At 41.5% G+C, this 24,932-nt stretch overlaps 1 protein-coding gene across 1 annotated transcript; it reads right to left on the bottom strand.

Moving 5' to 3' along the window:
- Positions 1-491: 491 nt before the first annotated feature.
- On the bottom strand, positions 492-24,674 carry FNTA (farnesyltransferase, CAAX box, subunit alpha). Its single transcript, XM_020896802.2, has 9 exons — positions 24,459-24,674; positions 22,094-22,179; positions 13,393-13,507; positions 9,969-10,073; positions 5,399-5,525; positions 3,197-3,345; positions 2,622-2,684; positions 1,392-1,563; positions 492-1,122 (listed from the first exon to the last, which is right to left on the bottom strand). The coding sequence occupies exons 1-9, from the start codon at positions 24,644-24,646 to the stop codon at positions 1,000-1,002; spliced, it is 1,128 nt and encodes a 375-aa protein (XP_020752461.1). The 5' UTR covers positions 24,647-24,674; the 3' UTR covers positions 492-999.
- Between the last annotated feature and the right edge of the window lie 258 nt (positions 24,675-24,932).

The raw sequence follows: 24,932 nt of genomic DNA, 5'->3' as shown, positions 1-24,932 counted from the left end.
GCATTCCCCAGATTCCTTTGCACTTATGGGCGCTGGACGCCCTTTAGGTTCTTTCCAAACAGAGGCGCTAAAGGGAGCCTTTCCTCTGGGGCTGCCTCTGTGGGAAGGGAGGCAGGTGAGCTGATGTGGAATGTGGCGGAGGCGGACATGGAGCTGGCACCCTCACCCAGCAGTTCCGGGTCCCAGCCCAGCTGACAGCCATGTGACCGTCCAGCTCTGCAGGGGTGTGTTGAGATGTATTTCTGGAAGACCGGGTGATTATTCTGTGAGCTATCTATACACCTCAATAAACCCTATGAGTTTAAACCACCTTGAGTGAATTCTGTTGCTTGTAGTTGAGAACTGACCACTTCCCATTTTAATTACATTTCTTTTAACACAGTCATGTTTCTGGTTTCTTCAGTTTTACAGCAACATATTCTCTGCTTTTCTAAGCTCAATGTCCCTTGTATACAGTTAAATGCTATTTAAAAAATCAAACTACCATGGCATTGTTTTGGGATACATCTGTAGTTTTATTACAAAACCATTCTTTTGGCATTAGTTGGTTACAGTGAGAGCACGATGCTGTGAGTGTGGCGGAGCAGCTCTGACCTAACAACTGCATCCCCTGCTTTCTGAACCAGAAGGTAAGTTCCTTATATCCTTTACATACCTGCAAACATTAAAGCTGCAAATCCTGACACACAGACCATTTAGGAAGAAGTTGATGCTAAGGGGTTAGAGTAAATGTTGATAAGACTACAAAAGTTCCTTTATGGACTTTGTTTCCTCTTCCTCCCCCAAATTCTCTGCTTAAAAAAAAATCAAGTTACTTGGAACTAGTCTGAATAGCAGCAGCACCCAAGGAGCATCACACTTAGTTCATGTTAAAAAGCAGTACCTGTGCATTGTATGTTTTACACCACAGGCAAAGGGAATGATCGCTCTAGTTTTTAACTCCTTCATTAGAGTCTCTTAAAAAAATAAAAGCATCCGATCAAGTTCGTCGAGATGGTATTATTGCTGTACGTTTGTAGGTGGGTCACTTTCTGTGCTGTGTTTGCTTTGAAGGGATCTTCCAATATATCTCCAATATTCCTTTCTTATAGTGTCCTTTTCTTTAGCTAGGATTTCACATAACTAAAAACGAAAAACAAAAATTCATTAAAGGAAATGTGTAATTCAGTCCCTAGGGCAAACAGGGATTCTGGGCTAATACAGCTTAATGCAGGTCATGATCAAATGAAACAGACCATCAGAGTCATAGACCACGTGCACTAGTGATGTGGGTGTAGCCCTGAGCAGCAGAAGAGCCCAGCATGGAGTTCTGAGTAACCGCATTTTGAAAAGGGCATGCCTACTGGGGCACTGAGATTCCAGAAGAAAAGTGCCACGTCCTGCCAGCTTACCTCTAATGCTTTATTAAGAATGTCCTCCTTGTTGTCACATTGGTTTTCTAGCATGTCTTCATAGATATCCACGAGAAAGGCAATTAGGTAGGGAGAGCTGTGACTTGGCTGTAAGTCAAGTAATTGATTTAACAGATTGGGATATTTGGAAAGACCACGATCCTGCAAAATCCTAAAAAATAAATAAAACTATTCTCAATTTTGAGAAGGAAGAACAACAATAGTAGAAAGAGTAACAGAAAATGAGCCCTGTAATATAAGCAAGAAAAGTATTTTGAGTGAGGCTGAAGTGAAATGAAAAGTGTTTAATTTTCAGTGGAGTCTAGTTGATTCACAATGTCGTATTTCTGCTATACAGCAAAGTGAAACAGTTATACATACACATATGTCCACTCATTTTCAGATTCTTTTCTCATACAGGTCATTAAAAGGATTAGCAGGGCTCTAAAATGAAATTTTTAAATTAAATCTGAGTTTTATGATGGATAATTAAGAGCACAGTAAAATTAGCTAAAAAGAATAATGAAGTTTAAAGATAATCATTTATAACTCAAACTCTAACACAGAAAATTAAAAAAAAAAATCTTAAAATTGAAAAGTGAGGGAAAAAAGATAGGAGAGATGTTTCTGCTTCTTGAGATGGTTCATCATCCCTTGAGCTCCCCAGACACTGCAGAGCCCGGCCTCTGACACGTCCAAATGCGACTAAGCTCCATCCTCTGTGCTCTGTGGGCTTATTCCCTTGGAGACCTTTAGCTTCAACAAAGGGTCTGGTGAGTCAGTGGCCAGGCAAGAGAGAGCACGCTGATTTAAGGAGTGAGATGTGTGGCAGGAGATCTCCAGCAATGACCTCAGAAAGAGTGGGTATACATCTGTGCAATCTGCTTATAAATGATGTATCTCATGCTCCTGTGATCCTGAGCTGAACAGAAACTGGTGTGTGTGTTTTGTTCTGTGACATAAAGACTACAGGATTCATCAATACAGGTAAAACTGTACCATTGTTTACTCGTGGACTGCTCTAAGAACTGTGCTGCCATGTGCTTGGGAGGTAAAGAGAAGGGGAGAGGGCACTGTCCTTGGGTGCTGTCACAACACTCTTACACTCACGTTCTTAGATCCCGAGAACTGCAGAGTTCTTTAGTATCCTTCTGGAATCTGATGATGGAACACATTCCATGATCCGTCATATTAGGAGGTTAAAAAATAAAAGCAAAAACAACCTCTTACCCTTTCAAATAATTCCACGCACTTTCATTATGTGGGACTAGCTTGATCATTTCCAGAGTGTACCTGTAAGGAAAAGGTCACAAATAAACATGTATCACTTTAAAACAGCAGTGACAATAATGAGGAACAGTTTCTGTACCGCTGCGTCACAATGCTGCTGTATGCTTCCACTTACCTCTCCCCATGGACCTGGGACCTCCCTAGGTTATTGGATCTAAATCAGACACACTGGGCCCCAAACCCTGCACTAGAGTAAGTAACGTAGCATCAGGGACTGTTATCTAAAGTTTAATGAGACAGTTTAAAAAAAAAAGATTCTCAGACACTATGAAATATGATTTCTTATCAATCTACAGTACCAACAATATTTCAAGAAACTTAAGACACTAAAAGTAAAGGTTTCCTATACAGAATATTAATTGTGTATTTATCATTATGAGTTTCATCTAACAATCCTGCCCTATTCGTTCCATGAGGGTAGGATTGGGGCAGTCTTTCTATGCTGTATCCTGATGCGTGAGACATGCAGGTACACAAATATTCTTTTAAGGAGTGAACAAGTGAAAATTACTAACTGGACTTCTCTCTCCAATATAGCACGATCATTGTAGCCCGTAGTGTTAGAAATTACAAAATATCTTTGGTTCCAGACAGAGTTATTTCTCACATCCTCTTTGAGAAGTTGGTCTACATACTGCAGCTCATTATCCCAAAGTTTAAATTCCTAAAAGAACATAAAAAAAAAAACATTCAATTAGTAATGTCCTATTATTTATAAACAATGAAAAGAAATAAATAAGGACTTCCCTGTTGGTGAAGTGGATAGGAATCCACCTGTCAATGCAGGGGACACGGGTTCGATCCCTGGTCCGGGAAGATTCCACATGCCGCGGAGCAACTTACTAGTCTGTGCTCTAAAGGCTGCAAGCCGCCGCTGCTGAGCCTGTGTGCTGCAGCCCCTGAATCCCTGAGCCTGGAGCCTGTGCTCCGCAACAAGAAGCCTGCACATGAGGAAGACTAGCCCTGCTCACTGCAACCAGAGAAACCCCATATGCAGCAACAAAGACCCAGTGCAGCCATAAGTAAATAATTTAAAAAATTTTTTTAAATGGAAATAAAACTTTAACAAAGTTAAGCAGGGAGAACTGAAGACACGAACTCATTACGTATTTGGAGGGGAGTGATGCTGCAGGTCAAGGAGATGGAGGGTAAGGAAAAGTCATCAAAGGCAGGGGCATGGGGGACTTCTCTGCTGGTCCAGGGGTTAAGACTCTGCGCTTCCACTGCAGGGGGCACAGGCTTGATCCCTGGTCTGGGAACTAAGTTCCTGCACGCTTTGTGGCACAGCCACAAAGAAAGATGGGAAGGGTCATGAAGAATGAAAAATTAGGGAGTCAGAGTTAGCAGCTAAAGTGGCTGTTAATTCAGCACCATCTTGTGGAAAACAATCTAGATACCAAGAAGGATGTTTTAACTACTTGACCCAACTTTTAAGAACTATTCTAAAAATTAAATCCAAAGGGAAAAAAAAGTATACCTAACTAAGCGCTTGTGTACTGCTTTTTGGTTTGCTTTCTGTTTTGGCAGTGTGGCTCTCAGCTGTGGCACACAGGAACTTCAGCTGTAGTATGTGGGGTCTACTTCCCCAACCAGGGACTGAATCCACACCCCCCTGCACTGGGAGGGTGGAGTCTTAGCCACTGGACCACGAAGGAAGTACTTATACATTCTTTAAGGTGAAAACGCAGAAGAAAAAACCAAACTCAGTAATAAGACAATGATTACCTATACTACTGTATATTAATTTTATGTGATTTGATATTATTACATATATTAAGTAAAAGGAAGTGTTCAAAAATGCACATATATGGTAAAATTATATTAAAATACATGTAAATAAACACAATTGGATTTAGATATAATTTTTACGTTACAAAGCTGTTTTAATTTAAAAAATTATGGAGAGAAGAGAATCAATAAAGACAACTTGAAAACTTTTGGTGAAATACTCTTGGTATAATGAATAGTGCAGAAAGCAGCAATCACTGGAAAAAATTCACGAGCCACAACACTACAATTGTTTGATGGAACAAATAAAAATGCCCAGAGTGGGAGTCGTAACTATTTTCTTCTATTCAGGATTTAGCATAAAATTTTAACAAGTAGGCAGAAATAAAATACTCAATAGTTACTGTAAAATCAGATTACAAGGTTTATGCATGCAATACCTTAATACATAAAATGTCCTTGTTAATGAAAATAACACAGCTGTACTAAAACTTTACTGCTGGGAAAGACTAAGGCAGGAGGAGAAGGGGACGACAGAGGATGAGACGGCCGGATGGCATCACTGACTCGATGGAGATGAGTTTGAGCAAGCTCTGGGAGCTGGTGATGGACAGGGAAGCCTGGCATGCTGCAGAGTCGGACATGACTGAGCAACTGAACTGAACTGATCAAAAACTTACAACTATTTTTTCTATTCAATTTGCCAGCAAATATAATATGTGATGTAAACTCAATCAAACAGTATTAAAAAGTCACTATTATTCTTTAATATGAAGTTACTCATCAACATATCCCAATAGATCATGAAAGTTAACCAACATGAAGGATGTCAGGTTTAATTTAGTATCTTAATAGTTCTTAATCACCTTAATCATTATTGTGTGTAATGATCTATATGTGTTTCAATTTAAGTATACATATAAGCTAATAGTAATTTATTTGTTAAAAAAATTAAAATGTGAATAACACTCTAATAAGAAAGGCAATACCTGAATAACCCACTGTCGGTGTTGCCAGGCATGGTAATTCTTTGCATCCTGAGTAAGAATATCCGCAATAAACTCAAGTTCCTGTGATGGGTCTCTCAGCCATTCCACCAGCACTCGCCTATGATGCCTAAATTCAACAGAAGGAATTTTATGTGAATTTACCCTAGAACAAAAGTATCAGCTGCGTGTGTTGTACTAGGAGGGACATGCAAGAAACAGAAATTCACCTCTAATTCTCAAGACTCTACGGGGAAGAAAAGGTACCACAGGAGAAACTCTAAGAGAAAAAATTTCAGAACGCTGAAGAACAGCTGAGAAACATAAACAGTGATTTGCATGTAAAATGAATCCACGTACCAAGGGCTTAAAGGTTTAAATGCAGCTAAATCCGGAAGAACCGTAATCTCTCAACAACCACAATATCCTGTGAAAGAATTTTCAACATGCCCAGATGTCACAATTTGACTATAGGAAGTATGATCCTGTCTCATCAAGTATGGAAGCCCGTCTGTGAACCAACAAGCTGTCGGTCTTCCTTAAGTCCGAAGGGGCGCCATTCAAGCAACTGCTTATTTCACCAGCTCATAGGCAAAACAGAATTCACTTCTACTCTGGCAAGTAGCTGTGACAAGTTGGTTGGAAGAGGAATTTCTGTACTAGGGAAATACTTTAAGAGTTCTCTGTCAGGTTCTATTTGTATAATTTTCTTTAGCTGAAATATTTATAAAAATCTATTAGTGAAAATGTTCCAAAATTTACTGTGGTAATGGCTGGACATATATACCCCTTAAATGGGTAAATAGTATGATATGTGAATTATATCTCAATGAAGCTTTTTTTTTAAAAACCATTTTTTTAAAAAAAACCATTAATATTCACTACATTAAAATGAGCAGGGGTGATGGAGAAAATGAGTAAAGAAAGATTTAATGTTTAATGGGTGACCTACTCCACATGCATGGAAAATTTAAAACTTCATCTTAGAGAATATTAAGGTAAGATTCTACCAAAAGGAAGATCCCAGAGGGAAAGGTTTCTAAATAATTTATTAATAAGACTTACAAGTCGGTGAACACTAGTAACAATTTATTTTTCCAGGTTACTGATAAATTCTGTAATTCAGGAAAAACTTAAGAATTAGTTCCTCCATCATGTCAAAATGATTTCTCAGAGCAAAATACTAAGAAGTTCCATGATTTAAAGGTCATTAATTAAATACAGGGGTTAATCTTACAGTGTAAGTTTTCATGGTTAAGAATTTAATAAAAAGTGCAATTAACTGGCATACATGATTTGAATTACCTATACTATCCTAATTATGATAGCAACTAGTGGAGTGGGGAATTTAAAATGCACTGCAGGACTTCCTTGGTATTAGAGTGGATAAGAGTCCGCTTGCCAATGCAGGGGACACAGGTTTGATCCCTAGCCTGGGAAGATCCCACATGCTGTGGAGCAACTAAGCCTGTGAGCCAAATATTGGGTCTGTGCTCTAGAATCCAGGAAGTGCAACTACTGAGCCCACCTGCCCAAGAGTCTATACTTGGCAACAAGAGAAGCCACTGCCGTGAGAAGCCTGCACAGGGCAATGAAGAGTAGCCCTTGCCTGCCACAACTAGAGAAAGCCCATGTGCAGCAGTGAAGATTCAGTGCCGTCAAAAATAAGTAAATAAAATTTTAAAACTGAATTTAGAAAATTAAAAAATAAAGTATACTGCAATTAAAAACTACTGGGTTGCCAACAGCACTACTCTGGGTGGCACTGTATTTTGTTTTTCATAATGATAGATGGTAATGTGTTAATGACAGAGTCTGCAGTATCCAGAGAAGGAAGCTACTTCTCTTCAGCAAAAACTACATGTAATCAAATGCTGAGAAAGCTTGTCATGTCTGGACACTTTTTTTTTTTTTTTAAGATAAAACAGTACATAGTTTACATATCTCTTCAGGTAATTTTCTGGATTTTTTTTTTTTTTTGGCCATGCCACATGCTTGTGCAACCTTAGTTCTCTGACTAGGGATTGAATCCAGGCCATGGCAGTGAAAAGCCCCAAATCCTAACCACTAGACCATCAGGGAACTCCCGTCTGGATTTTTACAGCTTTTATATAAAAGCACCTTATTCCGAAGGGTAAAATAACTTTTAAATGAGGAACTGAAAACTAGACACTTTTTTTAGTAAAAGAACTCTTATAATGCAATTTCTCAGGAATATAACCGTCATCTCCTCAGAAAGAAAGAAGTGACAGAGGCAAAGTTGTTTAAAATTCTACAGATGGAAATCTGCAATAGCTATCACTTCCATGCCTTGCCAAATGCTGTTACTACGTTGTAACTGTTTGAGAAGATTAAGTATCTATTTATGGTTCATGCTCTTTCTTAACAACAGTATTTGACTATGCAGGTGATCATTACCCAACCGGGCCAGAGAGCAGGCCCCTCTGCACACGGGTCCACAGCTGGAAGCCTTCCTTCTCCGAAGGCTAACCTGTGCGCTAGGTCCCTTCCCAACTCCAAGAAAGCTCTGACTCTATTTCCTTTTTCTCCAGATTTCTCGCCTTTTCCCTTTCATTAACACTCTTCCCCACATCATGAAGTCTTTGCCACTTTGGGAAAATAAAACCCAAAAGACACAGCCCTGACAAGCTGCTTGCTCTGTCTTTTTTCTCAAGAACCAATTTCATCTCCCATAAGTGATGTGTGCTCTTCTCTGCGGATCCTTTTCTCTTCCTGCCACCCCCGCCATCCTCTCCGACACCTCACTGCTGCCCAGTTGCCCATCCTACCCTGGTGGGAGGATGGCTCGCTGACAACCGCCTATGGAACAAACCCACGGGTGGTCTCCACTTCTGCTCTCCTGGACCTCTCAGCAGCAGCGGACACTCTCATCTACTCCTTTCCTCCCGAAACTCTCCCTCCTCTTGTTTCTGTGAGGACACTAACTTCTGGTTTCCTCCCTCAGTCATCCTGGCCCACCTCTCTGCCTCTCGAACGCCAATGCTCACCCATGTTCTGTCCCCAACCTCCTCTAATTCTCCCAGAGCATCCTCATCCAGAGCTGTGACTTCAACCAAAGGGGGACACGTTTCAACCACTCGCTGGGCAGTTTCAGCCAGGTTTTCTATCAGCACATCAAAGCCTCCTTGTCCAATTCTGCATCTACCCTTCTTTTCCAGAAATGTGCTGCTTTTTTCCTCAAAATTCCCCAAGTGGCTGGCACCACCATTCACCCAATGGTCAAGCCAAAATACAGACATCACTCTTCTCCACCACTCCCCTGAGAAGCTGAACTTCAAAACCTGTTGCTTCTGTCTCCAAAGCCTCTCTCACATGTATCCTTCTATCTCCCCAGCCCTACCACACTCTCTCCCCTAACCCCCACATGGCAACGGCCTGCCAAGACTCCGGGCCTACTCTGCTATCCTCCAGCTGCTGGCAGAGTAAACCTCCTGAGACACAAACCTAATCACATTACTTCCTAGATTAAGATTTGTCAGCACTCCACTGCGGCTAAGGTCAACTCCAAACCCTTGCCAGTGTCCGTGAGTCTCTTTATGCTCCTACTGCAGGACTCCCCAAAGGCCCACCAGCCACATGGAACCACACGGAGTTCCCTGAGTGCATCATGCCCTTTCATGTTTCTCCCCAGAGTCCTCTCTTGGACTCAGAAGCCTCTCTTTGCAGAAATCATCCTTAAATTTCAGGCATAAAGACGGGGCAATGTGCGTGTCAGTCACTGTACTGGGAAAAAACCAAATGGTGGAGACCCTGAAGAAAGAGCAGGCAGTCAGCGGCACAGAGTGGAGACAGCTCTCGATGAACACCATGGGGCCGCCTCTCCTTCACCAGGACCCAGCAGCCCCGCTGCCCCTTCCCTCCCGCCTCCCCCTCCATCACCTCCACCACCAGTCGCTTCCATGCATGTGGGCCCACTAAATGCAGGGAACCGTCCAGACTCTGCCTCTCTTTCCTATTTGTTCTCTGTCCTCCTGCTCCAAACTTCTCTCCTCCCCCACTGTGTCCTGCTCCTCCCTCCTTAATAAAACCCATACTCTTGTCTAAGTCAGGAGCTTAATTTTTAGAACACACACTGTAAGAGCTCTACTATTATACTTTTCACACTGCTCTGTAAAATAATTGGTTTCATTATCTGCTTTCCTTTACAGACTTTCATTCATCTTTGTATCTCCAGCATCAATAAAAAAAAAAATTAATAAACAAATGAACAAAAGACCAGGGACTCCTTTTATAACATACTGAATAGAAAACTGAACAGAAAACTGAATAGATTTTCTGCTCAAATTTTTTTCCTGATTCTGGCAGTATTACAGTTAATGTTGAAGTCTTAAATCATGGCAGCAAACACTTGAGGGTCAACTGTGGGTTAAGTGCCACTTCACACATTAAAGAAAAAATTATCTCAGTTCTCCTAACAACACTGTAAGACAGGTGACATCAGCTCCGGTGCAAGGACTGTAAACAAATGAACAATTCCTTATGGTTTTGTCACCCACTGGCAGGTACTAACTGATTAGCACAGCAACTTATTTCCTTCTTGTGTTCATCTTACCAGACTTGATAGTTTTTGGGCTGCTCCTCAATTATTGCTGAGATGTAGTTCATTTCCTCATGTAGATCCTTCTGAAGGGACTTTAAGAGAACTCTCCGGAAATGCCTAAGCAAATAATAAGTATCCACAGTGTCATTACTCCACGTACATTGCCAGGCACAGCATCAAATGAAGCCAAAAAACAACAACACAGACACATTTCCGGTAGGAATTCTATAGAACCAGTAAGTTAGGAAGTTAACTGCCTGTGGTTGTCCAAACTTGTACAGCTGGTGACTGGAAGAATCAAGAATTTTGAAGTAAAAATAGTGAAACACAGCAGGTGTGAGAAAGAAGAAAAGACAACCAATCAGTGATAATTTTCAGGTAATACTCTGGTTACTAGCTTCTACTGCACAAGAATCAAAAACTTCTCTCTCCTCACATGGTATAACTTGCTCATTTAGACACATTATTCATATAATACACTAATTTCATTAGAAATATTACCAAATATTTTACTTTTAAAACCATCATAATAATGCTACTTATAACTGAAAACAAGCTTCTCTTCAATTTCTTGATAGGTAAAGTCAAACCATTAAATAAAACCTTTTCTCTAAAGACATAATTAGTTCTGGTCTATTTTTACTTCAAAATCTCAAAATATTTCAACTCAGTATATAAGAAGAGACAGAAAAACTATTTTAAGTTACCTTTTAAAATGAAATGCTAAATAGAAGAAATGATAGCATTTCTATTATAATTAAAGAAAATTAGGTTGCACAGAGCACATACATATTCGGTTTGGTTTATAGGGTAATTTTAGGCATACTGTTTTTAAGAAAACAGCAAATAAGTTTAGGAATTTTAAATAAATTCTAATTTGCTATGAGCTGTATATAGTAAAGAAATTCTTACAAGCTTGGAAGTGCGTATTTGAGACACAAAGTGATGGAAGACGACACTAATAGTTCCAGACAAACTTGACCCTCTAATAAGATCCTACTAAAATGACAATAAAGAAAAAGCATAAATCCACAGGGATGAGGGGATACCACAGCAACTGCAAGAGATCAACAAAACTATGGAAAATGGCAAACTGACAGTTTTGAGTGACTTATAAAAACACCAAGTTCTTCAGAAGCAACTCTGGACAGGCTTCTGGTCACCAGAAAGACCAGCCTTGATTAGAAGCTTAGAACGTTCAGCCCCACCTCCCGTCCTCCAGACAGGGGAGAAGGACTGGAAATGAGTTCATAAGCGATCCTGCCCACAGGAGGAAGCCGCCATCAAATCCCAGCAGGAGGGCTTCGGAGAGCTTCCTAATGGGTGAACACACCCAAGCCCCGGGAAAGTGACACACCCCCACTTCGGGAGGACAGAAGCTCCTGTACTCGGGACCTCCCTGCCCAGACCCCACCCTATGTCCTTCTTCACCTGGCTGCGGGTCTCCATCTTTTACCAGATCCTTTAATCAGCTGGTGAACCTAAGTGTTTCTCTGACTTCTGTGAGCTGCTTTCGCAAATCAGTTGGCCCCAAGGAGTGGATGCTGGAGCCTCTGATTTACAGCCCAGCAGGCAGAGGCACAGGATTGGCAATTGGCCCTGGGTGGGGGCAGCTTATGGAACGGAGCCCTTAGCCTGCGGAGTCCAACACCACCCCCAGGCAGACAGCACTACAGTTAAGTTAAATTACAGGACACCTGTGGGCTGTCACAGAGACCCGCCCGGTAGGGGAAACTCCCACATGTCCTCAATGACCAGAAGTGACGTGTGCTATGTGCAAGTAAAGAAAACGTGCCGGAGAAGGAGGACTGGGGTTTTCCTAAAAAACCTCGGCAACAGACAAGTGGCTTTATTTTCTGGAAATATCAGAAGCACAAAGAAATATCAGACACAACGCAAAGCAGGGTGACGTGAAGGCTGGAAACAAGGAAATTTAAAACAGCGACACAAACAACAGGCCAGAAACCCCACCCTGCCCGACCTGCCTACCAGAACTGACCCCCAGAACTGGGGCAGCCAAACGGGCACTCCTCCAACAGCTCTTCTTCAAAAACACAAACCAGCCAAGAGAAAAGACCCAGAAATACTGACATGCGAAGATTTCACACAGAACAGCCACACCTCCAGGAACTTCACAGTGAAGCCCTCTCGATGACCAGTCCTGCAACATGCAGGGATGCCAAAGCAGGTTTTTCCTGCTTCCATTGTAGGTGTGAAAGGAGAGCCGAGAACTACCAGTCATTTGAGAAAAATGTGTACATGGAGGAAAGAGAACAAAACAAACACACAGAAAAATGAAAACATATTCCATCCGTGAAATAAAAAAAACACTAAAAAAACTACTAAAGAATACCCAGAGAACAAAAAAAGAGCTCTTGTAAAATAAAAATGAGTGCAGGGATGTCCCTGGTGGTTCAGCAACTAAGACTCTATGCTCCCAATGCAGGGGCATGGGTTCGGTCCCTGGTCAGAGAACCAGAGCCCACATTCTACAACTAAGACCCAGTGCAGCCAAATAAATAAATACACATTAGGAAAAAAAAAAAAAAAGAGTGCAGACCAAAGAGACAGAAGATAAAGTTGGGGAAGTATCTCAAAAGCAGATAAAAAGAGAGTTGAAAATAAGAAAAGACAAGTCTCAGAACTACAACATGCAACTAAAAAACATTTCAGAAAGAACAGAGGAGAGAAGTAATTATCAAAAGAATATAAAAAAATTCCACACCCCAAAGTTAAAGAAAAGGTTAAAATGAAGGAACAGGAATCTTCTCAATAGAGGCTGAAGGAAAGAGGAGGATAGTTTAGAAAACCTGAAGGAAAATGATTTCCAATCTTAGAGACCAAAGACACTCTAAAACATAAAAAAAATCTCAGTAACAATTTCCCATACATCCTTTTCTAAGTTTTTGAGGATCTGGTCTATAAAATGAGAGAGTAAATCAGGAAAGGGATAAGTGTGGGATCTCAAAGACAGGGACGAGACACAGGGAAGAGCTGCAGGCCTGACGTGCAGGGCCCAAATCCGCTGAAGGGTCCCCACTGTGCTCAGCAGGAATGAGACACTCAACAGGGGTACAGAGTTTGGAAGACAAGTTATTCACTGGTAACGAGAAAACAAACTGTGATGGAGACAGCATAGGAGATGTAATTCTGTGTCTTCCATAGCAAGACTGATATTTAAAATGAAAAAATTAAAAACAACCAAGCATGTTATTTATAGAGGAGATTCTAAGGAAAAACACTGAGGAGTTGTTACCTCAGAGAGTGGAACCCTGTAGTGAGAAAGAATGGGGCAGAGACTGCTATTTTTCATTCAATGTGACCTTTAAACTCATATGTAACTTATTATTTTGATAAAAATTAAAAGTTAAGAAAAAAAGCCACCCAAATGAAAACCTCAGACATTCAGACAGGAAATAATGATGATGTGTCTTACCATACTGTGTAATTGGCTGCATTTAACTCAATAGCATCTCTGGTTAATTTAAAAGCCCGCTCACTTCTCTCGTCACGCTGCAGGACAGCCCGGAAATAATCATAGACGTCCTGAACTAGAAACGGAGCACACAACTGCATTAGGACGGTCTTTCTTGCTTAAAACGACCACTATAGTACAAAATGTTGTTTGTTTTCTATGTCTAGGAGGAAGATATCTTATTGCATGTATACAATTTACAACAATAAGCCAAAGAAAGAAGTCCAGCGATGGTGACCGCCAACCTGAGAATTTGTCACAGACACAATACATGTGACCGAGCTTACTGCACATTCAGGGTTGATGCCAGAATCCAGATACCCCAATGATGTTGTGTATTAAGGAAAAACTAAGCATGCATACATTCAAATATTCACTTGGCTATTTTTTTCAAATTTTGACCACTTTCTTAAACTGAAAAAGGAATCCACACCGTAACAGAAAACTCAAACAGTACAGAAAGTTCCACACTAAGCTTCCACTCCACTCAATTCCCAGTCCTTCTCCCGAGAAGCAACTGCAGAGTGATTCTAGTATATCCTTCTAAATATATCCTATCATATACAGGTGATTCTATCTTTTTTTATATACAAATGAGATCACATCACTCTCTTATGCTCTGGGCTGTCTTTTTTTCACTAATATAGTGAAACCAGTTCACTAATATCAGTTCAGTTGCTCAGTCGTGTCCAACTCTTGGCAACCCCATGGACTGCAGCACGCCAAGCTTCCCTGTCCATCACCAACTCCTGGAGCTAGCTCAAACTCATGTCCATCAAATTGGTGATGCCATCCAACCATCTCATCCTCTGACGTCCCCTTGTCCTCCCACCTTCAATCCTTCCCAGCATCAGGGTCTTTTCCAAGGAGTCGGTTCTTCACATCAGGTGGCCAAAGGATTGGAGCTTCAGCTTCAGCATCAGTCCTTCCAATGAATATTCAGGACTGATTTCCTTGAGGATTGACTGGTTGGATCTCCTTGCAGTCCAAGGGACTCTCAAGAGTCTTCTCCAACACCACAGTTCCAAAGCATCAATTCTTCGGCACTCAGCTTTCTTTATAGTCCAACTCTCACATCCATACATGACTACTGGAAAAGCCAAAGCTTTGACTAGATGGGTCTTTGTTGGCAGAATAATGTCTCTGCTTTTTAATATGCTGTTTAGGTTGGCTACAACTTTTCTTCCAAGAAGCAAGCGTCTTTTAATTTCATGGCTGCAGTCACCATCTGCAGTGATTTTGAAGCCCAAAAAATAAAGTTTCTATTGCCACTGTTTCTCCACCTATTTCCCATGAAGTGATGGGACCAGATGCCATGATCTTAGTTTTCTGAATGTTGAGCTTTAAGCCAACTTTTTCTTTGTCTTTTTTTTTTACTTTTATTTGCATTTATTTTCTGTGGCATTTATTCCCAGGCCGTAAGTTTTTGTTTTTTCAGTTTCTTCTGGGATATCTTTTTCTTCTGTGCAACCTCCTCTTCTGGTTTAGGAACAATCTGTTCTTTTTCAGTAAGGATCATCTCAATGTGGCAGGGAGAGCTCATGTAGGGGTTGATCCGACCGTGAGCTCTGTAAGTCCTGCGCCGCATCTTGGGGGCTTTGTTCACTTGGATGTGCTCAATGACCAGAGAATCTACATCTAAGCCCTTAAGTTCAGCATTACTCTCTGCATTTTTGAGCATATGTAGTAAAAATTCAGCACTCTTTTTGGGCCACCGACCCTGTGTACAGCCCCACTGTTTGGCCTGTGCACACCTACCAACTCCACCATTGTAACGACGGAATGGTACACATTGCTTCTTTAAAGTGACATCCTTCAGATACCTGGTGGCTTTTCAGATATGCATACCCTTTATGGCCTGGGCAGTCTCACGAGTGTTCTTAAAGTGAACACGAAGATTTGAATCTCTTGATTCGCAAGATTTTGCGGGGTGTTCTGGGTCGAGTGAATAGCGCACCATTTTCAAGGGTCAGCTCAGGCCGCTTACGGGAAAAGGCGAGCTTTAAGCCAACTTTTTCACTCTCCTCTTTCACTTTCATCAAGAGGCTCTTTAGTTCTGCTTCACTTTCTGCCATAAGGGTGGTGTCATCTGCGTATCTGAGGTTATTGATATTTCTCCTGGCAATCCTGATTCTAGCTTGTGCTTCAACCAGCCCAGCATTTCACATGATGTACTCTGCATATAAGTTAAATAAGCAGGGTGACAATATACAGCCTTGACATACTCCTTTCCCGATTTGGAACGGGGATGTTCCATGTCCAGTTCTAACTGTTGCTTCTTGACTTGCATACAGATTTCTCAGGATGCAGGTCAGGTGGTCTGGTATTCTCAACTCTTTAATAATTTTCCACAGTCTGTTGTGATTCACATAGTGAAAGGCTTTGGTGTAGTCAATAAAGCAGAAGTAGATGTTTTTCTGGAACTCTCACCCTTTTTCAATGATCCAACGGATGTTGGCAATTTGATCTCTGGTTTCCCTGCCTTTTCTAAATCCAGAATATCTGAAAGTTCACTAATACATTATTCAACGTCATATAAACTAGTACACGTCTATAGAAAACCACTTGGTAATTTCTATTAAAAATTAAAACTGACTATTCATTGACCTTAGTTCTTAATCCAGTTAAGTTTTCTTACAAATAAACTCTTGTATGTGCCCAAAGCATCCAAGGACATTTATGAGAGTATTTGATAACATAAGAAATAAAAAGCAAGAAAAATTGGAAACTGAAATTAGTAAGGAATGAGGTAAGTCCCTCATAGTACACCCATACAACAAAACCCTATGTAGCTATTAGTAACAACGCTGCTCTAATATATACTGAAGTGGAACAATTTCTAAGATGCTGTTGAGTGAAAAAAGGAAGTTGCATAATAGCAGCTATTCATTTAAAATACATGCTTGTTAAAAAAAAAATCTGCTTATTTATTTTTTACGGCTGTGCTGGGTCATCATGCAGTTATGGTGCATGGGTTTCTCATTGTTGCAGCTACTCCTACAGTGGAAGGTGGGTTCCAGAGCGTGCGGGCTTAACTGCTCCATGGCATGCAGGATCCTCCCAGACCCACCTGCACTAGCAGATGGATTCTTACTTACTGGACCACCAGGGAAGCCCAATATATGCTTATTTATGAATAATACTAGTTGGAGGATCAAGAATGGGAAGAAGACATAATTTTCCACTGCACTCCACTACAAAGTTTATTGCATTTTTCAAACAGCTGCACAGCATTGCACTGTATGGCCACTGTATCTAATTCATCCCTGTCAGTGTATGTTTAAGCGGCTTTCCTTCTTCACTGTCCTGTCATTGTATTCTTCTGTGCACACATGCGAATTCAGCACCTCCGTGGCCTGTACACGTGGATGAAGATTACGTGCACGGTTGGTGCTGACAGACAGTGCAAGGTGAACCTCTCAAGAAAGGTCTGATCAATATACAGTGCCTCCAGGAAGGCATGGATACACCTGTACTTTCCACATCCTTACTGAGTCAGCGTCAAAATTTCTGATCTTTGCCAGCCTCTCAACTGACAGAACTTTAGACCTTGACAATTTTTATCTTGTTTTATTCTCATTTCCACAAGAGAAACTAAGGCTTAGAGAGATTCACAAGTTCACGTGGCCCAGAGTACTTTGGAGGTAGAGGTTAAATATACAAATCTAGTCTGACACCCAAGACCATACCGCTAGTCACAATGAACTAGGTATGAGACACTGCAGTTGAAATGCCCTCACTTCACAGCACAATGTAGAGAACAGATTAAGGCCCCAGACAGACTGCTTAAAAAAACCCAGATGCTAAATATTCCCATACTTCTTTTGCCACAATTAAAAATCTATGTGGACATGTTACGCTATTTTTCTTATAGCATACAATTTTCCAATTACTGACAAGAGCTCACAAACTTTCAGCAGGCCAGTATGCATGTCAGTATATCCTAATCTGCCTAACCATTCTGCTGCTACTGCTGATGTAGATTTTTTCAATTTTGTTTCATAAAAATCACTACTTTAAGCAACTTTTCATTAAAAAATAAACAATACACATGAATATATTTATGTGTGTGCCTTCCCCAGTGGCTCAGTGGTAAACAATACACCTGCAATGCAGACGACGTAGGTTTAATTCCTGGGTCGGGAAGATCCCTTGGAGGAGGAAATAGCAACCCACTCCGGTATTCTTGCTGGAAATTCCAATGGACAGAGGAGCCTGGCAGGCTACAGTCCATGGGGTGGCAAGAGTCAGATGTGACTCAGCATGCACACACACATGCAAGCACACACAGGTATGTTGTGTCCTTAGACTACAACCCCCAAAGTGAAATTATCAGAGGAGAGCACGAATAATTATAGTTCTTTCCGAGCATACAAAGATCATCTACTTCCAAACACTATCTTTAGAATGCTGAGTTTAATTTACACCTAAGTAAAATTTAGAAATATAAATGGTACATAACTATGGAATATTATGTGGTCATTAAGAACCAAGCTCCAAAATACTTTAAAATGTGAAAACAAAATGTTTGTAACACATTAATGATATATACAGAGTATACACACATAATTTTACATTCACACGTGCACACATACTAGCTCTGTGGAGGGAGTTCCTGACCAGTCCAGTGGTGAGGCCTTCGTGCTTTGACTGGGGGTGGGCATGGTTTGATTCCTACTTGGGAACTAAGATCCCACAATCCACGTGCTGCGGCCAACAATAAATAAATATTAATTAAAAAAAAAAAAGAAACAAACCTAACTCTGTGGAAACGTATTTGCTGGGGAGTGAGAGGCTATATACCAAATGTTATCAGCAGTTAAGAGTTCTGGATGACGAGACTCTTCTTTTGATGGTAACGTTTCAATTTTTTCTACAATGAGCATGTGTGTGCCTGCTAAGTCGCTTCAGTTGTGTCCAACTCTTTGCGACCCTATGGACTGTAGCCCACCAGGCTCTTCTGTCCATAGGAATTCTCCAGTAAAAAATACTGGAGTGGGTTGCCATGCCCTCCTCCAGTGAATCTTCCCAACCCAGGGATCGAACCAGCGTCTCCGCATCTCCTGCATTGGCAGGCGGGTTCTTTACCACTAGCCCCACCTCGGAAGCCCACAATGAGCACATGATACTTTAAAAAGCACCTGAAGTTTCTGGTAGCTGGTGCTGCTGCCCACTGCACTGGATCTGTATCAGTGGGAATGGCTGCTACCAGTCCAGTTTACATGTCTCTCCAGACATTTTTCCAAGCAGATAAATGTAGCTCTGTTCTTGTTTATTTTTAATGAAGTTGGTATGACATTTTCATTCTGCGTTTTGGCATTTTCCCCCTCAGTGATGTGTCCTTTTATGCCTGTGTATATATATCTCTGTCATTCTTTGTTCACTTTTTCCATACAGTGGACATGGCATAATTTACATGTCAATGCTATTTCGGGTTAATAAATAGAATTTTATATTCATTAGATTTTTCTGATATTAAATTTTTTATATGAAAAGTCTTTTAATTAAAAATTACAAATTTAATATACTATCATACTCGAAGTTTCTAAAACTTATGTGCCCCCTTTTCACTCAATATTGTTTCCGCAATCTGTCCCTATTATAACAGATCTAAGATCCTCTTGGATCCTGATGGCTCAGTTGGTAAAGAATGTGTCTGCAATGCAGAAGACTCGGGTTCGATCCCTGAGTCAGGAAGATCCGATGGAGAAGGAAATGGTAATCCACTCCAGTGTTCTTGCCTGGAGAATTCCATGTACAGAGGATCCTGGCGGACTACAGTCCATGGGGTCACAAACAGTTGGACAGGGACCTCACACACACACACCCCCAAGATCCTTTTACTGATTATACAGCATACGATTGTATGACGATACATTTATCTATTCTTCAAAACACAAATATATAGTTGGTTTCCAATATTTTGCTTTTTCAAAAATTACTGTGAATTTTAACAGTTATCAGAGCTGTTTGATTATTTCACGTGCATAATTCACTCAATTATCTTCCTTGGTGGTTTATAAAGTAGTTATCTTCCCTGGTGGCTCAGATGGTAAACAATCAACCTGCAATGCAGGAGACCCAGGTTCAATCCCTGGGTTGGGAAGATTCCCTGGAGAAAGGAATGGCAACCCACCCCATTATTCTTGCCTGGGAAATCCTATGGACAGAGGAGTCTGGCAGGCTCCATGGTGTTGCAAAGAGTCAGACATGACTGAGCAACTCTCACACTCACACTGACACACACATACACACAGTAGTTACTTCTATTATCCTCGCTTTGCACAGGAGGAAACAGAGGTACCGAGAGGTAAAATAACTTGTGTGAGGTTACAGAGCAGTAAAGTGGTACAGTTAAGAATTTGAACCAGGTGGTCTGGCTCTGAAGTCTGTGCTCTTAGCCTCCTAGGACATGTCTTTTTTTTTTAACTAATTTTTTAGGTTGCGATGAGTCTTAGTTACTGCACACAGGTCTCCTCTAGTTGTGGAGAGTGGGTGCTACCCTCCGGTTGTGGTGTTGGGCTTCTCTTGTTGCTGAGCCTTAGACACACAGGCTCAGTAGCTGCAGCTCAGGCTGGGCCCTAGAGCTTGGGGTCAGCAGTTGTGGTACATGGGCTTAGTTGTTCTGAGGTATGTAAGATCTTCCTGGACCAGGAATCAAACCCGTGTCCCCTGCATTGACAGGCGGATTCTTATCCACTGTACCACCAAGGGAAGTCCAAGGACATGTCTTTGAAGTCATAAGCCAGAGTGAACCCAGAATGAATCATGAGAAGCAGCACTTAAAGGTTGTAAGATGTGAGAATTTCCCACTTTCACTAAATATATACATGACAGTGCTTTCTAAAATGGCTAAACATACAAAAATTTCCACCTGAAAACTATAGATCTGTTCATACTTCTCAATTATCTGACATCACAAAACAGCTTACTTCTCATTTCTAATGATAATGGATTTTTTCCCCCTTATTTAATGGCCAATGAAATTGCATCTTCTATCAAGTGCCACTTCATACCATTTGTCTATTTTTTTATTAGTCTGCCAGTTTCTTTAACATTCTTTAGAAATTCCTTTTAAGGTTCTGAGTATCAATCTTCTCTTTATACATCTTCTCTCACGCTGCTGATTGCCTTTTAACTTACTCACGGTGTCTTCTGTTGCACAAAGGAAAAATTCTGATACATTCATAGATCAGTTTTGACTGATGGGTCATTTTTCTCTTTTCCTTTGTGCTTTCTAATAATGATATATTTAAGAATTAAAAACATTGGTTTTTTTTAACCCTGCAAAAAAGATTTTATTATTTTTAACTGAGAGAGAAATGTATGGCTGTGTAAGTTTCCATAAGGTGCCTTACAAATCTGAAAAAGTTGCAGTTTTCATTTCTCTGATCACTGGTGAGGTTACTAGCTCTTCACAGACACTTTTATTTCTTTCAGTGAATTATCTCTTCACGTATAATCTCTCTCATAATTTGGAAGCTTTTCAGTTTCATACCTTCTGATCTTCTCCATCAATTCTGAGTTTTACATCTTGCCTAGTAATTCCTTCTTTACCCTAAGAATGAAAGATTACACTATTTGCTCCTAGTATGTTTACAGTTCTGTTTTAGAACTTAAATCCACATGTAATCTATTTTATGTAAGATATGATATAGGGATACAACTTTGTTTACAGCCAAATGCACAGGTAACTGTAACAAAATCATTACTTGATTAATCCATCTTTCATACAGATAGGAAATGTCCTTTTTATCAAGTATTAAGTTCTTACCTACACTGATAATTTTTAATTATTTGTTAATCTATTTATTTCTGTACCATGTTAAGAATTAAGCTTAGCAGTACACTTTCATATTTGATAAGACAAACTCTCATACCATTGTTCTTTCTTTACAAAGATTTCTTGACTTACCCTATAATCAGAAAAAACATTCCTTGTAAAATGTAAAAACATTTACATGTAAAAACATGTAAAATGTAAAAACATTCCTTGTAAAAAAAAAAATATTCCCTTGTAAAAGAGGAATAATTTCGGATAACAGAGCCTTAACTGAAAGAAACACACACATATATATATACACATAAAACTACAAAACAAGCATTCTCTTTTGTTTATCCTTTCCTTGAAGAATAACAACATCTGCATGGTCTTCAATTTACAAAGCATTCCACATTCATTATGAAAGAACACTTTGTCAAAGAAAAGAATCCACTCACTTTAATATCAGAAATGCATTCGAACTGAGTCAAACATTTCATAGTCAAAATATAGTTCAAAATGCTCATGTTTCAACACCCAAAGTTTATTCTAAATAAAACAGAAAATCATTTATCCACATGTAATTGATTTTATGTAAGATATGATATAGGGATACAAAATCAATTTTATGTACAGATTAAATAGTAAATGAAAAGCACAATCACATAGTAGCTACTGTGTATTATAAAGTAACATTTAGGACTTATATTTAGAGTATGTCCATTGTTTAGACAAAATGAAATTTGTCATCATGAAAGTAAATTACAAAACCCCCACAAGATTAGTTTAAGTCATTTAGACCTTTATCAGACAAAAATCTGTCATCTATCTATAGCTGTGAATTTCAATTTTGCTACTAATTTGATTTACAGGCCTTTTCCCAATAAAAAATAAACTTACATTTCTCACTATAAATGATCTGGACCACTGGATTGGGGCCATCATTCTGTGGCACTGGATCTATATCAGCCCATTCTGCTCTGTCCCTGAAAATATAGATATTTTTCAGTGATTATATTCAAGCATGTAAAGAAAAAATGAAATCTGGTGTTCTTTAAAATGTCAATGATTACACTTTAACATCATGGTGAGATTCTTCATGAACAAGTCTCTCATTTTGATTTACAATATTAAACTTTGAAATAAAAATAAAGTGAATAATTTTCCAATTAAAGTAATTTAAATCAATAGTTTTCTAATTTAAAGTTTTGCCTAAATGCAAAAGTAGGTTTCTGTAGCAAGTACACAATAGTTTTAAATTAGAAATCAATACAATTCATTGGTCTAATAAGACTCTTTGGAGTCAGTCAACATTTTTTAAAAACTTGAATAACACTTTATGTGAATAATCTAAATAACTAGAAACTTATATTTAAAAATAAAAGTAATCACTATCATTTGCTTGTACACCAAGAGGCGGTCCAGGTGGTCAGTAGACGTTGGAATCTGTGGAACACTGGCTCTACCACTGAACTAGCTATTGTGACCTTGAGAAAGTTACTTAAACTCTCAGAGTAGCAATTCTATCATTTATAAAATGGAGATGATACTATTACCAACCAATTTTAGAAGGCTATCTGGAGGTCTGAGATAACGTTAAGCACTGAAAACGTGCACAATAGTAAGCATACAGTACATAGTAAATATGCTCTATATACACTATACAATTAGCATGTATTACACAGTAGACACACTAAATGTACTATATAATATTACTGTAAGGTTAAGTATATATGCTGTACGTTATAAACACAGCATCTAATAAATGCATATAGCAAATATTCAGTGACTACTACTTCTCATTATCAAAGCTAAAATAGATTATAGTGGCAACAATGGGTGCCTATAGACACTGCTGTGTAAACTGCTCAGGGTGACCAAACTTTCTTTAACCACTCTTCTACCTATAGTCTTATCCTATTGCCCATTTTTCAGTTCTGTGTACTAATCAGCTATGGGCAGCAAAAATTCTGTGGTATGTAGACAAATCCTAAAATTGTGTCCATTTTACAAGGAGAAACGCAGGGGAAAGCATGCGTTTCCTGAGGTGTGCGGTATGAGAAAGCTAGGGCTTCCCTGGTAGCTCAGCTGGTAAAGAATCCGCCTGCAATGCAGGAGACCGGTTTCGATCCCTGGGTCGGGAAGACCCCCTAGAGAAGGGAGAGGCTGCCCACTCCAGTATTCTTGGGCTTCCCTGGTGGCTCAGCTGGTAAAGAATCCGCCCGCAATGCGGGAGACCTGGGTTCGATCCCTGGGTTGGGGAGATCCCCTGCAGAAGGGAAAGGCTACCCACTCCAGTATTCTGGCTACTGGCCAGGAGAATCCCATGGACTGTATAGTCCGTGGGGTAGCAAAGAGCCGGACACGACTGAGCGACTTTCACTTTCACTTCACTAGAAAGCGCAGGGGAATCTGACACAGGTCAGGGAGGAAACCCGACTATCGACTATCGCACGCCTCGGTGAGGAACTCTTGAGGGCTGTGGGGGCCACCTCCACCAACGGGGAGCTCGAACACATTAACTTCGAAGACGCAACCTGGAGAGGTGCCTTTCAAACTCGGTTCGTAAAATCTAGGCAAATCAGCCATCGGATGGGGTTTTTACCTAGAATTACGGGAGGAAAACTAAGACACCCGAGAAGAGCATTTGTCTGTCATTCGACTCTGCAGGTTCAAGTGGAGCTTGGGGTTGGGGGGGAGGGTGAAATGGGCATGACCAATAGAAAGCGACTGATGGGGATGGGGACGGACCGAGTGCCTGGCAAAAGTCTGGGAGGAAAAGGCGAGAAAGTTGCGGCAGCGCCCTGCACAGCGCGCCGCTGACACCGCGGCCCGGGCGGCCAGGGGACAAGTAACGGGGTCTGTCACCCCCTTCTCCCCTTCTCATCCTCAGAGTGTAACTCGGCGCTAAAACCGCTGAAAGACGACGCTGTCCCGGGGTCCCTAAGATCTTCAGGCGAGCTCTCTGCGGGTCGGCAGGACAAAACCCACAGGGAAGACCCGTCCCCAAAGCGAGCCAGCCTGGGACCTTGAGGAAATCACTCCCTGCCAGCAGCCCCGCCGCACACGAGCCCTCAGGCTCCGGACCACGGCAGGCCAGCGCCGCGGACAACCTCCGCCCGCCCGGCGCAGGGCCGGTGCGGGCCCCACCCCCGCCGCCGGACTCCCGAGGCCGCGCCACAGCGCCGGCCGCGGCCGCCCCGCCAGCCAGCCCGGCGCGGGCGACTGGGGTCTCCGGCGCCAGACGGCCTGCCGTGGGCGTTACCTGTACAGGACATAGGTGGGCGAGTCCAGGCTCAGGAACCCGTCGTCCATAGGGGACGCCGCCGCCGCCTCTTCCTGCGGCGGCTGGGGAGGCGGCGGAGGAGGATGCGGCTGGGGCGGCGGCGGCGGCTCCGGCTGACCGGGCTCCCCGCCTTGCGAGGCCTCCCCGACCCCGTCGGCGGCCGCCATCACTGCTCTGCCCCGAGCTGAGGAGGTGGCGGAGGCCCCGCCCCCGGGCCCGCCCCAACCCCGCCCCCTCACGGCAGCCACTTCCGGTGTCCCGCGCCTACCATAGAGACGCGGGCCAGAGGGCCCCGGGCCCCGGCCCGGCGGTCTTCGGTTTGTGGGGCTGCGCGCTGGCGGACTGGGTCTCGCTTGCTGGGACGTCGGTTTCCCCCTCGCCCGGTCGGTCCGCGGGTCTGACTGAATACCTGTGGCTGGTGTCCCGAACGTGCTCGTGCTGTTCGGTGGTTGT

Source organism: Odocoileus virginianus, chromosome 32 (genome assembly GCF_023699985.2).
Source record: "Odocoileus virginianus isolate 20LAN1187 ecotype Illinois chromosome 32, Ovbor_1.2, whole genome shotgun sequence".
Lineage (NCBI taxonomy): Eukaryota > Metazoa > Chordata > Mammalia > Artiodactyla > Cervidae > Odocoileus > Odocoileus virginianus.
The sequence above is the reverse complement of the archived record's forward strand: the minus strand, read 5'-3'. Positions and strand labels throughout refer to the sequence as shown.

Bases quoted from the DNA above. Each gene is read 5' to 3' on its own strand.
- FNTA (XM_020896802.2), bottom strand. From the start codon at position 24,646: ATGGCGGCCGCCGACGGGGTCGGGGAGGCCTCGCAAGGCGGGGAGCCC. The intron at 22,180-24,458 runs GTAACGCCCACG...CTATATTTTCAG, and splicing joins CCCACCTATGTCCTGTACAG to GGACAGAGCAGAATGGGCTG. The intron at 2,685-3,196 runs GTTAGTAATTTT...TTTTCCTTACAG, and splicing joins ATATTGGAGAGAGAAGTCCA to GTACACTCTGGAAATGATCA.